Source organism: Hipposideros armiger, unplaced genomic scaffold, assembly GCF_001890085.2.
Source record: "Hipposideros armiger isolate ML-2016 unplaced genomic scaffold, ASM189008v1 scaffold_34, whole genome shotgun sequence".
NCBI lineage: Eukaryota > Metazoa > Chordata > Mammalia > Chiroptera > Hipposideridae > Hipposideros > Hipposideros armiger.
In genome coordinates this window covers 1,957,894-1,972,077 of record NW_017731384.1, presented here as the reverse complement: position 1 = coordinate 1,972,077, position 14,184 = coordinate 1,957,894, and the positions used below count along the sequence as shown (strand labels likewise).

The 14,184-nt window shown below is 45.3% G+C and overlaps 1 protein-coding gene across 2 annotated transcripts; it reads right to left on the bottom strand.

Annotated features, from left to right (window-relative positions):
* Positions 1–4,665: 4,665 nt before the first annotated feature.
* Positions 4,666–13,114, bottom strand: TACO1 (translational activator of cytochrome c oxidase I). Of its 2 annotated transcripts, XM_019637815.1 has the most exons (6): positions 12,447–13,114; positions 12,067–12,173; positions 10,601–10,728; positions 9,893–10,070; positions 9,348–9,555; positions 4,666–5,921 (listed from the first exon to the last, which is right to left on the bottom strand). In XM_019637815.1, the coding sequence occupies exons 1-5, from the start codon at positions 12,724–12,726 to the stop codon at positions 9,355–9,357; spliced, it is 894 nt and encodes a 297-aa protein (XP_019493360.1). In that variant the 5' UTR covers positions 12,727–13,114; the 3' UTR covers positions 4,666–5,921; positions 9,348–9,354. The 2 variants fall into 2 exon arrangements, with proteins under 2 accessions (XP_019493360.1, XP_019493359.1); XM_019637814.1 differs by lacking the exon at positions 4,666–5,921 and having other exon boundaries at positions 7,774–9,555; positions 12,447–13,113.
* Between the last annotated feature and the right edge of the window lie 1,070 nt (positions 13,115–14,184).

The window sequence follows — 14,184 nt, the reverse complement described above, 5'->3', positions numbered from 1 at the left end:
CCCTTGCCTGTCACTCAACCCAGCACTCGCCAATCCAAGGCACGTGCTGCATCATTGTACCACCCCCCACTCACTTCACCAGCCAATAACAAGGAGGAAGTCGCTACACCCGTCACCACCCACTCCAACGCTCTCTTCCCAACACCCTCTTAGCCGCCAGCTAATCATCGGCACCGCACGATGAACCAATCCCGCCTACTCTCGCAGGATGCCAATGGGCGAAGCCAAAGCAGTTTCCAAGCGCTGTCTACAGCCTGCCCATCATCGAAATAGCGCCTGGTTCACTCCGCTGCTAGCCAATCACATAGAGGACTCTGAGCGCCCGCCTCTGCACACCGCTCACTGGCTCGTCCCCTCTCTCCCCGGGAGGTATTAGTTGCTCCAATCACAGCTCGCGCGTGAGGCTCCGCCTACGCTCCCATCTTCCGTCAGTCACCGAAAGCTCGGCTGATGCGCGGGCTGGCGCGGTTCCCCGCGGTCGATTTGGGGGCTGGAGTTAGTGATGGATGCTGGAGGGGCACTACGGCTTCCCGCCCTCCGGGCTCTCCGCGGTCCCGCGGTCCCCGAGGCCAGCGTCCTGCCATATCCTGTGCCCACACAGGGTGTGTAATCAGCGTGGAGGGTTCTGGCTCTGAGCGCTTCCCGGCGTGTGGCCACCTCTGCCGCGGGATCCCTTTGCGTGTCCTCCGGTCCAGACGCTACGCTTGCAGGGGTAGCCTCACTACTGCGCACCTTTTCCTGGGTCTCAGGCCTCCAAGGCCACACACACCCTCCGAGGGGCTGAGGTAGTGCCAGAATGTGGTTGGGTCCTCGGAAATCTAGGAATTTGCTGCTGGCCAGGGCCCAAACCAGTAAGTGACAAAGCCAGAAAAGTACTTTTGGGGGAAAAAAAATAAAAATCCTTTTTTTTTCTTTCTGGTTATAAAAGCACACAAGTTATTTGTATTAAAACTGAAAAAAAAAATCCCACCTCGGAGATACTTTTACCTCTTTCCTACCCAGATATACAACGTTTGACAAAAATGGCTTCATATTGTTTCGTGGTGTGCTTAACATTTTAGAAGTGTTTTCCCGTGCCACTGAATATTGTTCCAAAAACAATTGTACTGGATACATATGTCAAAATAGAGGGTGACCATAATTTCCCTAGTTCAACATTTTGTACACCCAGATCTTTCAATTCCAAGTCCACCACAATCAACAACAGCTCCCTTCCTCTGGTCCCTATGCCAGTGTAATATAAATGAGATACCAGAACAATCTTCCTCAGATGCCTTTTTCAGCTGTCAGCTAAACCTTTAGTGGTGGCTTTGCCTTGGGCGTCAAATCTCTTAAGAATTACCTTAGACTACACTCTTTATTTACACCTCCACCCCAATATTTAGCAGATCCCTTGTCCAGTTAATTTCCTTCAACAAGCTTTTAAGTCTGTTTTCTTCTTGATTAGATCCCTACCCAGTTAATTGCCGTTCCTATAATCATCTTTCTTTTCTGAGAAGGGTTTCTCAACCATTTTTTTCCATTATCACTCCCCCAAGGGGAAATTTTAAATTTAAATTCTTCCTGATGAGAAATGAAATACTAAGGAATACGATTTTGTCGGGTGGAGTTGAGTTTTGAAGGCCACACACCAATGTATTTATGTAAGCTTTTTGACCCATTAAGAATCACTTTTCACGCCTTCAGGAATATCACCCTGTTGAGAATATTAGGCTTATGCTAGAGGTCATAATCTGCCAATCTGAAGCTCAGATCTGACCCTTAATTTTATTAACCTGAGATAAATATTTTAAAAAGACATTTATGCCAGTAGAAATCTAGTACTCACTCATGGCCTATATGTGAAGGTCTATTCAGCAGATTCTCTTGGAATGTCTATGAATAAAACACATCTCCAATTTAACAGATTCTACACTGAACTCTTCTTTTTACCTCCCCCACAAAAAAACCCTGCTCCTATTTTCCCCGTTCTTAAAATACAAACCTAAGAATCTTCCTTGATTTTACTCTTTCCCTAACACCCCTAAATCCAATCATTTAGTAAATCTTTTCAGCTCTTGTTTCAAAATGTATTTGAACCCAACCACTTCTCACTACCACCACCCTAGTCTAGTCCAACCCACCACCACCTTCTCTGTTGGATGACTGCCCTAGTTTCCTCTGTGGTCACCCAACAAGTGATTCTTCACATAGCAGCTAGGGTGATTTTTGTACAAAGTAATTCCAATCATGTCACACTTCCCTGCTGTCAACATTTCAATGGCTTCCCATCACACTTAGAATAAAATCCAAACTCTGTCATGGCCTCTCTGGCCCAATAGGAGCTGCCCCCATCATCCTTTTCTACTTCGTCTCTACCACTCTCCCTCAATTGCTGTCCTTCATCCATACTGGCCTTCTCACCACACTTTGAACCTACCAGGCTCAGGACCTTTCACCTCAGGTATTTGCCATTTGTTCTGCCTGGAATGCTCTTCCCTAGAATGTTCCCAAGGCTAATTCCTGCATTGATTCAGGTCTCTGTCCAAATGTCAACTCTTAAGAGTTCCTAACCACCCCATCCAAAATAGCCTCTCACCCCTCCATCATTCTTTTTTTTTTTTTTTTAAAGGTTTTTATTGGGGAATTGGGGGAGAGGAACAGCATTGGGAAATCAGGGAAGGGGAACAGATAAGTTGTCCTTTTGTTCTTCAGTCTAGTTGTGGAGGACGTTGCTTCACTGGCCCATGTTGGTTTTTTCACTGCGCTCTTCCCAGGTGAGGCAGATCGGTCACTGGCCATTGGACAGCCGCTCACGGTGGCTCTTGGCAGCTCACACTGGCTGCCAGCCACTCATGGTAGCTTACAACAGCCAACTGCATCAGGGGCTGCAGCCTACGCCATCGCTGTCAACTCAACGCAACCCAGTTCCAGGTCAAGCTCTGTTGTTCACCATCTTAGCTGTAGAGGGCACAGCGTCACTGGCCCTCATCTGGGATCCGAACAGGAGCCCTGCTGCTCAGAGCTGGTGTCCCAAGCCAACTCCTAACCAATGTGCCACTTGGCCGGCCCCCCTCCATCATTCTGTATCTCCATATTCGGCCTTATTTTTCTTCATAGTGCCATATATATATATACACACACACACACACACACACACACACACACACACACACACACACACACATATCTTGTCTTTCCTTCAACTACATAAGCTGTGTAACATCAGGGTTTTTTTTTTTCTGTTCACTGCCCTATCACCAGCACTCAGAATAGTGCCTCGCACATAGTAAAGAAGAGCAGTACAACTACTTAAATCTTCAGCTGAAAAAAGCCCTCTGATTTTCCACCTTTCTAGCGACTGCTTTCTTTCAGGGCTTCTTTTCCATTGGCTGTCCCTTAACCAGCCACCTCAACCATTCCCACGCTGCAGTTACCATATGGACTTTCTTCTGAGCTTCAGAGAGCCATCACCCCATTGAGTCTCCCATAGGCACCTCAGATTCTACAGGTCAAAACTGAATTCTTTTTCCTCCTAGTTCTGTATTTCCTCTATCCATCTTCAGTCCCCCGAGTTGGATGCATCTGAGTTGTCGAACTTGGACAGCTCTTCCTTCTCCTCCCCCACAGCTAATTCTGACCATGTCCTCAATCTATACACTTCTCTCCCATCCCCGGCTTCATCATCCTAGTTCAAACCACTACAATTATTTACTTGGATTATTTAGTATAATAGCCTCCCAATGTGTGCTCACCTCACAGGGTGATCTTTTCTAGAATGGACACCTGATCCTGTCATGCTCTGCTTAAAAACTTCAGTTTCCCATCGCCTTTAGGATAAGTCAAATATGTGAATCTGGCTCAAAAGGCCCTTCAGGTCCCAAGCCATTCCTTCGTTAGCCACAAGTTTTTCAACTTCTCACCTCTACCAACCCCATCATTCAAATTCTATGTTCGGGCCATACGGAACCACTGGTAGTCAGTTCCTCAAATATGACTCTCTCGTGCCTCTATGCCTCTGATTGTGCTCTTTTCTGTTTTGAACAGTCTTCTCCCCTCTCGCCCCAACCCCCATTCTTTCAGTGAAGAGCTAAGCCTAAACATCGGTCCCTCCAGGAAGCCCTTCCAGACAGATACCCCCAACTCTGGGTACCACAGCACCTAGTACTCTCTTCATTAAAGCACTGTCCTAACTCTATTGTAATTGCCTTTAAATAAGCACAAAGACAGAAGCTGTGTCATTCAAATCTTCCACAGTACATTCAAAGAACGAATATTTGTTGAATGAATAAATGAACCTCAAATGAGATGTTAACAATTGAATATAATTTCCACAACTGTGCCCTTATAGCTATTTGTTTTATTCTTTTTCTATGCTGTCTCCCTCCTCACTCTTCATTTTCCCCTTGGGCCTTCCCAGTTGGGCCATACCTTCTCAAGTCCATCCTCCTGGTTTCACACTGAGTAGATGCCCCTGGTTAAGCACCTGAGCCATATCTGACCGAAGAATCACAACCTGCTCCTAGTGCGCAGGACCTCAAAAAGTGCTGGTCCCACAACAAAAGAACAAGAAAAACAAATGAAGAAACAAAACTCATAGACACACACAATAGTTTAATCGTTACCAGAGGGTAAAGGGGGATCAAATATATGATGTTGGAAGGAGAACTGACTCTGGGTGGTAAGCACACAATGTGATATATAGATGATGTATTACAGAATTGTACACCCCAATAAACTTTAATAATAATTTAAAAAGTGCTGATCCCATTAAGCAGCCCAATCACACACCGGCTACACATTTTCCTTTTTTCTTTTGAAGAGCATAAGAACACTTGGACACATGACAGGGAACAATAAATACAAATGAATGAATAATCTTAGGGGATAACTCAATGAATTTCGTGTAAAAGAAGAAACCAACAAACCTCATTTGATGAAAACTCTTTTAAAAATTCACGGGTATATCGGAATATATTCAGATTACCAGTTCAACCAGTTAGTTTATTTGCATTATTGAGGAATGATGTACAACATCATAGATTTTTACGATGATGTTTTATATATTAATGACATTTACTTCAAAAGAAAAATTGCTTTTCATTTTGAAATCCCACTTCTCTAAATTTATCCTAAAAAATACTTTGCAAGTGACCAAAGGTAAAGAATGTTTACTGCACACCTCTTATAAAATAAGACAATCCAAATGTCCATTGATAGGAGACTAGTTAAATAAATTATGGCACGCTAATTAATACAATAAAATACTATGTAGCTACTATGAAGAATGAAGCAGAGTTCTTCATACTAATACCAAAAGGTATCCAGGATATACTGTAAAGTGTGTTAGGGGGGTGGGAAAGGTTATAATGCAGAAACATATAGGGTGATCACAAATCAGTTTTTAAAAATGCTCATTCATTCTTGGTGGGGAAAAGGCCAACATTTATTGAACACTATTGTCAGGCACTGTTGTAAGTGCTTAACATATATTAACTTATTTAATTCTCAAAAGAGTCCTACAAAATAGGTACCATTATCCTCATTTTATAGATGATGATAGGTGTAAAAAAGTTAAATTCTCATCCAAGGTTGCTAGCAATGGGCAGAGTCAGAATTTGTTCCCCAGCAGATTGGTTCTAATGAGTAGAATAATAGCGAGTAGATTGTTAACGGTGGTTGGATCTTAGGAGTTAGGATTAGATGGGAATTTTGTTATATTTTTCAGTAACGTTTTACTTTTTCAAAAACAATAAATGTTACCTTTCTGGCATTGATAAAAGAAAAATAGGAAAAAGTAAGAACTGCTATCCCATTCACTGGGGATAAAGTGGTTTCAGTCAAAATTAATGTGGTATCTAGCACGACGTGTCAGAGGGTGTCAGTCAGGGACCGTCTCAGAGGGTGTCAGTCAGGGACCGTCTGGGTGGTGAGAGGCTCAGCTGAAAGAAGGCAGAGGTAGACAATGTGCCATAAATGCAGCAACAACTCTTTATTCATCCAAGGCCCTGGCCAGAGAGAGCAAGCAAGCCATCCAAAATGGAAGCCGGGGTGGAGATGGGGGTGGGGGTGGGAATGGTTTATACCCTCATACAAGCAACAGCTGCATGGTGCCAGCACACAGTGCTACAGGAAAGGAACTTAGATCAACAAGTAATTGATCTGAAACTTACATCAACAAGTTGTTTGTCTCTTCTCCCCCAACTCCCACCTAAGGGGGTGTGGCAGGCGGGTCTCCAAGCCTGTAAACTTTCCTAACTGAGAGGCCTTAACACCTGGGCCCCACACAGCATAACACTTTGTTTGCCAGACCTACCAGCTCTTTTCTCTTCACAGAATGGCTCCAGAGGAGTCCCTGGAGATTCAAATAAAAGTCTAGAAGTTGGGGTATCCTAGAGTTTAAAGCTTTATTGACTGCTTGGTAGTTTCAGAGACAGAAAAGAAAGTAACTCAACCACATGGCTGAATCTCCACAGTGGGCTGGGGGCAGAGCCTTCACTGATCCTGCTGGATTCAGCCAGGGCCTCTGGCATAGGGGGAGCAGCTACACACCATAATATGACTGCTTCTTGTAAGAGTCAAGGCTATGGACAAAGCATTTCACAGATACCTCCATCCCACTGAAAGGACACCTGAAAATGAACCCAAACCAGCAACAAGGTGCTGAATGATTCTGTGTTGCTAAGACAAGGACCAAAGATAAGGCAGAAGTGGGTCAGGACCAGATCCCATTCTTTTGATTTTAAGGGATGCCTGACTCCCACCCTCTCACATGCTGTCTCCCTAGTTGGACAATAATGTGACTAGTTTTCTTAAAAATGTTTCCTCTGGCGAAAGTAATGCATGACTTTAGAAAATAAAACTCAATTATCACCATCCAGAGATAATCAGTTTTGACGTTCTGATACCCTTCCTTCTAGTCTTTTGTAACAAAATGTGTGTGTGTGTGTGTGTGTGTGTGTGTGTGTATTTTATGGTATGATATATATTTTACAATTTGGACCATATAATAAATATAGTTTTGTGTATTTGTTTTCCATTTAATATTATATTGTAAATATTTGTTCTGATACAAAATATTCTTTGAAAAATAATACTTATTGAAAAATAACTTGTACCTTCTTTATTTAACTATTCAGTTAAATAGTTATTTAACTAACCTATGTAGCTAAGGGTCTCTTTACTAGATGGAGAGGCAGAACAGGTCCGATTAAGGCTTCCTTTCCGCCTTTCCTACGTTAACTGCAGGAAAGACTGTAAGGCACCGCCAGGGGTCAGTGCAGAGCCTTCCACAGTAGTATGCCTTGATGTAAGAAAATTGGTTACAAAAGAATCCATATTGGGGGACCAGGGAGGAAGAAGAGGGTAAAGAAAGTCAAATATATGCTGACGGAAGGAAATTTGACTTTGGGTGGTCAACATACAATGCAATATATAATGAATTGTACACTTGAAACCTACATAATTTTATTAAGCAATGTCACCCGATAATTAAAAAAAAAAATCCATATTAACAAATCCTATCTACTACTGTAGATCAGAGGACTATTTCCACATGAGTAGGCAAGTTCCCTTCCAGGGCGGGCTTCCTTAGTTCAGAAGCAAGCACATTCTACCAAATTAATTTATGCTCAGCACTTATAAAACAGCTATTTTATAAACCAAGGCCTATCAATACAAGATGTAGTATTAGACCTGTTCTCACCTGCTTGGTATGAGATCACTTGTGCATAAAATATCTGACCTGACTACTTTATAGGTTTGTTGTGAAAATAAAATATGAAAGTATGTATCTTATAAATTATGAAGCAGCATTTAAACTTTAACTTGCCCTATTTTAAATGATGTGCTATTCAGATATCTGGATGAGTTATCGCCTATAAAAACTAAAGAATCCCAGGTGGTATCATGATTATAAGATGAGGTATAACAGCATATACTTTGGCATGATTGTGGATTATTTCATTGGTTTTCCTCCCCCTAGCCTTCACTCTCCAGCTGTTGGAGTCACCTTGGAATTAGTAATCCGTTTTTCCTAGAAGCTGAAGTTATTACTTATAACTAATTTGGTTTTAGTTCTTTTCTAGCCTCATTTACCTGAGGCTTCTTCAGGAAAATTACTCTGATCTCAGAACTGGCTTAAACAACTCCTAAGTAAGTGAATAACAGAGATAAAAAACCACTCCAGCCCTCACATGCTTGACGGTCTCCAGCACAGGTGGTTGGCACTCCTGGTCCCTCTAAATCCAGAAGTGACTTAGGAGCAAAAGGCACCAATGGCCTTATTTCCCACCTGGCCAGGCTTCTGACTCAGCCTTCACCCTTCCTTCTCTTCTTGTTTCCTCTCCAGTTCCCAGTGCCCCATCATCTGGCATCAGGGATGAAAAGGATCTAGAGTTGGACATTCTGGGGACCAAGCAGCTTTCAAAACAAGCTGGATATAGTCTTTTCTGAGGGTAGCCCAATCTGCTGACGGGTCCACTCTGACAAATCTCAGAATATACAGGGGCCGGGCAAAGCAGGGCCTGAGAGTCCCTTATCATTGGTACTTGACTTCCTATTGGGCTAGAGCCTTAAGCTCCCTGGCAGAAGGGCACGAAGACCACATGAAGAGAACAAGGATGCGTGCACAGCAGCTTGCACTGCCCTGGGACATCTCTAGTAGAGAGCAGTCCTATGTCTTCCCTCTGAGAGCCTATGTCTTAGAGTAGGATCTAACACAGGGCACCAACTGAAGCCTTGTGCTCTTGATAAGTATAGTTCCTGGTACCTAGTAGGTGTTTGATAAAAGTTGCATGTATGAATGACAGGTTTAGGCCATTAGACCAGCATTAGAACACACAGTGCCTGGACAGAGCTACATTTCTGTAGCCAATCAGCAAACATAAACAACAGTCCTGGGATTGGAGTAGTGGAACTGAGCCTACAGACTTGAAAGGAAGTCAAGAGGGTCCCAACAGCTGGACACAAGCCCAGGAAAACACAAGAGCCATACGACAACAGTACAGCAACCTAGATCAATCACTGTTACTATTTAAGAGCAGTTTCTAGTACATGGGCCCTCAAGGCACCTACCATCCCCACAAAGGCCAACTTTCTGAGATCAGAGCCTGACTAGCTGATTGGCCCCACTCAGGAGCAAGTGGCAAGACTCACCCAGGAGGGCTCTGAGACACCAGCAGAGCTGACAGAGGCCCCAGAGAAGTATGGGGATTTCCCTGGCTACAAAGCTACAGATCTTGTGCCTCTGAACCTGCGAGGCCCCCAACCTGCTTCCCTCTTAGAGTACCCTGCACAAGTCTGTGCTCCAGAACGAGCTGCCAGTTGCCTAGTAAGGAGCCGGGGCGGGGGTGGGAGGGGGCACGTACAGTCCGGTTACTCAATGTTGTCATAGACCTGGATCACGTCCTCGTGGTTGCCGAGAGCCTGGATGAGGTGGGCGGCCTGCTCCAGGTCAGGGTCAGCCAGCCGCACCATTGTGTTGGGGATGAATTCTAGTGCACAGGACACAGGACACAAGCCCAGGGAGTCCAGCTTCTTCCTCACTTGATGCAGTGAAGAAGCATCACAAATAAACTGGGGACAAAGGAAAGTCAGGAGATGAGGAGCCAGGAGATAAGAGGACAAAGCCAGACAGAACTTTGCAAAACCTGAACGGAACTACAGTAATATATCGCTGGGTTTAAGCTATTTACTGGCAGAGATATAGTTTTCAATGTTCTGAATCCTTCTCATGGTTCTCAGTAGAGGAAGTCCTATCCACTATTCACTTAACAAATGTTTGTGCAATATGTGAACTCTTTATCTCACTTGTACCGTGGGTGCAGGAAAGAAGAAACCGAGAGAGGCGTGCCTTAACTTGTCTATTAGGGCCCTCTGAGAAGTCCACCAAACACTAAGGCTTCATACTCACTTTAAAAATGTCCTTTTCCTCTTCATCTTCAGTTTCCTTGACATCCTCAGCTCCTGCTTCGATCGCCAGCTCCAGGGCACGCTCTAGGTCCACTGCTTTCTTCTCTCTGTCCTCCACTCCAACTACAATCACCCCCTTTTTGTCAAAGGAATGGCGAGCTCCTTCAGCCATCACTCCCCTGACAGGAAAGTAAACGGACCAGAACGAATGCCTTTAGACACTCAGCCTCCACACAGCACTGCATAACACTGTGTCTTTCCCACCCAGCTTCTGGAGTACATACAGACATGGAGCAGCACTCTTCCTGAAGGAGAAGATACAGCTACCACTGGGCAAGGGAATAATCCAAACATATCCCCACCCTCTATTTTATACCCTGATTGGAGTATGGAGGATGCAGAGATTTTGCTCATCAATTCCTGTGCCATTTAGATTCCATGCCTGCTGCTACATTTTAAGACCTGGACATTTAAAGGCTCTAGATGGGATAGTGGGACAAAGAGCCTCTTCTACACCTGATGAACAGGTCCTTTGGATCCTGCCTAGTACAGAACACATTAAGGGAGAGTAAATTATCCCATTTGGATTCTGCTAAGGATGGAGTGTATGTAAAACTTGAACCACTACCAGGAACAACAGTCCTTTCCTTACACAGAACTAGTACCTCAAGGCTCCATCCCCCTCCATTCTCCACAGACACACACCTACCCATTCTTGTTCAGGATGTGTTTGATGTCCGAATGGCACTTGGAGCCACTGTTAGATAATGCCTCAATGAGCAGAGAAGAGCCACCAGGGCCTCGACCCTCATACAACAAATAAATGCCCTTGGTTTTCTGCAAAAACAACACGAACACATTTTCCTGTTTCCCAGTTCCCTCCTGCATGCCAGCCCAGAGCCACAGGCACCACCACCACTGCAAAGTTGACTCCATGGCATGAGCTCTCTGGGCTGCAGCCTAGACTCTTAAGTCTTTATTTTTGTCCCCACCTTCTGAGAGGAGGCCCGGGGGACCAACTTTTGAGGTAATTGGAATACTACCCAATACTTGGAAGGGAGTCTGTTCCTCTGGTCCCTGAACAGTCTCTTAGCCATCTCCCAGCTTTGTTTCTTCTCCTCCCCAGCCAAACTCCACATCCACTCCCTCCATTACTCCCACCAACACTCATGGTCTTATACCCTATCCTGCCTGAAATCCACCTGTGCTCCTACCCACGGGCTATGCAAAGTCACACACACACCTGGGCCTCACCATAAGAGCCACTGAAAATAGCATGGCCTCAAAATTCAAACAATCAATCAAAAACTCCAATGACCAATCTCTTCTGGACTTCCCATGCTGCCTCTACTCATCCCTTGCCCATGCATCCTATTTCACCCCTCTCTCCTAGCACCCTGTCCTGATGCCTTCCCAGGAACTCTCAGCTGATGACTTCTCCCTTCTTCTTTCACAAAGGAACTAAAGGCCCACTAGGTGGGGGAAAAGCCTCCACCGCCTTATCTGCACCACAGTCAACAGGAAGGCAGTATGTGTGATGGTTAGAGCAGAGGCTCTGGAGTCTGACTGTCTGGACTTGGTCAAGTAGCCTAATTTTTCTGTGCCTCAGTTTCTACTTAAAGATGTTTTGAGGATTCAGTGAGATAATGCATACAGAGTTCTTATCAAACTGCTTGGCCTGCAGTAAGCACTCAGTAATTATTTGCTATTAAGATGATTAATACTTCCTCAGATCCTTCCCACTTGTCCCAGAGGAAGAGGACCCCTCACCTGGATTCTACATCCCTGCCCGTCCCACCATCACTATTATCCGCGCCCTCTCTCCTTCTACTGGCTTTTGTCCTTTGGGCACAAATATCAGAAAAACAAACCCTTCCTCAATCTAACATCAAGGCTTTCCCCACACTGTGCCCCTTCTTTCTACCCCATCTCCTCACGATGCAGCTGAGCAGTCCTAGGCCCTATGGTTATATACACTGTCTATCCATCCTATTCCTGACTGTGCCCCCATAACCAATGGCCCAGGAGAGACAGCCACCAGAAGGCTCTGGGTTGAAGGTGTCAACTACATTGCCACCCTTCTCTCTGATAACTTAAGGACTGTTTGGTGGCCTTCCAGACATAGACTCTGTAGGGGCTGTGATCAATAACAAGAATGTCAAATTAAGGACACACCTCCATTTTCAGCGATGCCTCAATCGTTGACTTGGGCATATGCTTGCTGCGACACACCTCTAAGATGTTGGCCAGGTTGCTGTTGAGCTCAGGATTGGAGCCTCCTTCTGTGATAGAAAATCATGAGCCAAGACATTTCATTATTTCCAGGCCTGCCCGCAACCCAAAAGAGTGGCAAGTCATCACCTACCTTTCAGTTAGTTTAGAATACTTTATCCAGTGTTTGTAAGGGATATGGAGAAGTGTTTTGCAAAAGAGGTTTTTGATTCACTCTGTCTCTAAGAAAATAAAGGGCCCTGGCCCTGGTCCGGGAGACAAGCGAGCCTTTGGGCACAGAGAGGGCAGCAGCGGCCTGCGGTGGGTGACCGTTAGGTTCTCACCTTTAACAGCTAGGCGGATGCTCAAACAGAGCTTGGAAAAGATGCGACTCCTTTCAGCATCCTTGGGACCCTTGATGTGCCGGACTTTGGACCACTTGTTGTGCCCGGCGGGGACTTCCGTGGTGAGGTGCAGCGTCCGGCCCCGAGCGGGGCTACAGCCCCAGGGGTCAGGCTGGGAGCCTGAGGGGAAGTGAGGAAGAGCTGCCCGGGCCCCAGCGCCTAGTGCTCGCGAGTATGGGGCAGCAGTCCTGCTCAGGCTGACAGCGGCCAAAGCCGCCATTGGGTCCGACCCTGGGCCAAGGTCAGCAAGAGCAGCAGCCAAAGTCAGCCCGTCCCGTGCGCCGCCAAAACAAGCAGGGCCGGTGCCCACAGTCACCTCCACCTGTCACCGGTGAACCAAAGAATCAGGCCCGCCGGGAGCAGCCCGAACTCGAAGAACCCCACTCCATCCCGACAGCAGCCGGGAATCAGTCCTCTTGATAAGGTAGCACACTTCCTTTCCCCGGTCCGTTCTGAAAACACATCCCCATTGCCCGCAAAATCCGTTCCGCAGCTGCACGGTACTCGCTCCACTGTTGCCTCTGCGCAAAGCACAGCCCAGGTAGGGCGATCTGGGGTGGGGCGCAATCCCTTCCAGTTACCTGCGGAGAGCGCCGGACTTTATTTTCCACAGAGATCTGATATACATCTGAGTTATGAAACTGATTTTGGCTCCAAATTGCTTCCCAACTTTGAGCAGGTCCAGGATGATAAATGTTTTGTTGTTGCAAAGAAATATATAGTTCCTCATTTTGCAGGAAACGAAATCGCCACCCAGAGATGTGATTGCCCATTTAGTTTCCCTGAACTTTCTCTTCACTATCTGTAAATAAGAATGCTACTAGTAGTACTTGCGTTATCAACATAGGCAAGCTGAAAACACAAAATAAGCCCTTGGAGTTTTAAAGTAATAAAGTTTTATGTAAATAGCAGCAGCCAACATAGTAATGAAGCCCCGAAAATGCAAGAGTCGGCTTAAGATTCAGATGAGACACAAGTCATTTGTGGGGAGGGAGGATGATCAGAAGAGCCTTCTGGAGCCAAATTCCCCTCTCTGTTTTCCTTCTGTTCTCCCAGAAGAGAAAACAAGGCATTAGGAGAAGACAGACTAATGGTGTTGAGCATCTTTTCAGGCGCTTACTCTTCATATATAGCATTACTTTTTATAATTTAAAAATATATTGTACACCTTAAACTACTACAATGTTGTATGCCAATTATATTGTAATAAAACTGGAAAAGTATGTTACTTTTGAGTGGCAAATGTCTCTTTGAGTAGCAAAAAGCAAATAAACAGTATTTATCACCACAAATAAGTATAGTGGCCAAAACGAAGTTTGAGATTGCCTTAGCCCAATCAGCCTAAGTCCACCAGGGCAAACCTATAGTCCAACAAAGTCAGGCTTATTGACTCACTGCAAATTGACTGGGAAATCACACCAAAGGGAGGTGGACTGTGTCATCAAAGGAAAAGATAGTTATTATGGGATAATGGGGAAGGGTAGATGTCTGGTGAAATTTCAATGAAATAGAGTTTGATAGGCTCAAAGGAACACAGAACTGTATAAAGAAAGGATGGGGCCCGCCGAGTGGTGTGTTGGTTGAGAGCAGGCTTGGGATGCCAGAGGGCCCCGGTTCGGATCCCACCTATGAGGGCCAGTGACACTGCCCTCTACAGCTAAGATGCTGAACAACAGCT

Excerpts from the sequence above, each read along its gene's own strand:
- TACO1 (XM_019637815.1), bottom strand. The coding sequence starts at position 12,726 with ATGGCGGCTTTGGCCGCTGTCAGCCTGAGCAGGACTGCTGCCCCATAC. Across the intron at positions 10,729-12,066 it reads AGGCATCGCTGAAAATGGAG|AAAACCAAGGGCATTTATTT; the intron begins GTGTGTCCTTAA and ends TTGTTTTTGCAG. Across the intron at positions 10,071-10,600 it reads CACATCCTGAACAAGAATGG|GGGAGTGATGGCTGAAGGAG; the intron begins GTAGGTGTGTGT and ends CTTTCCTGTCAG.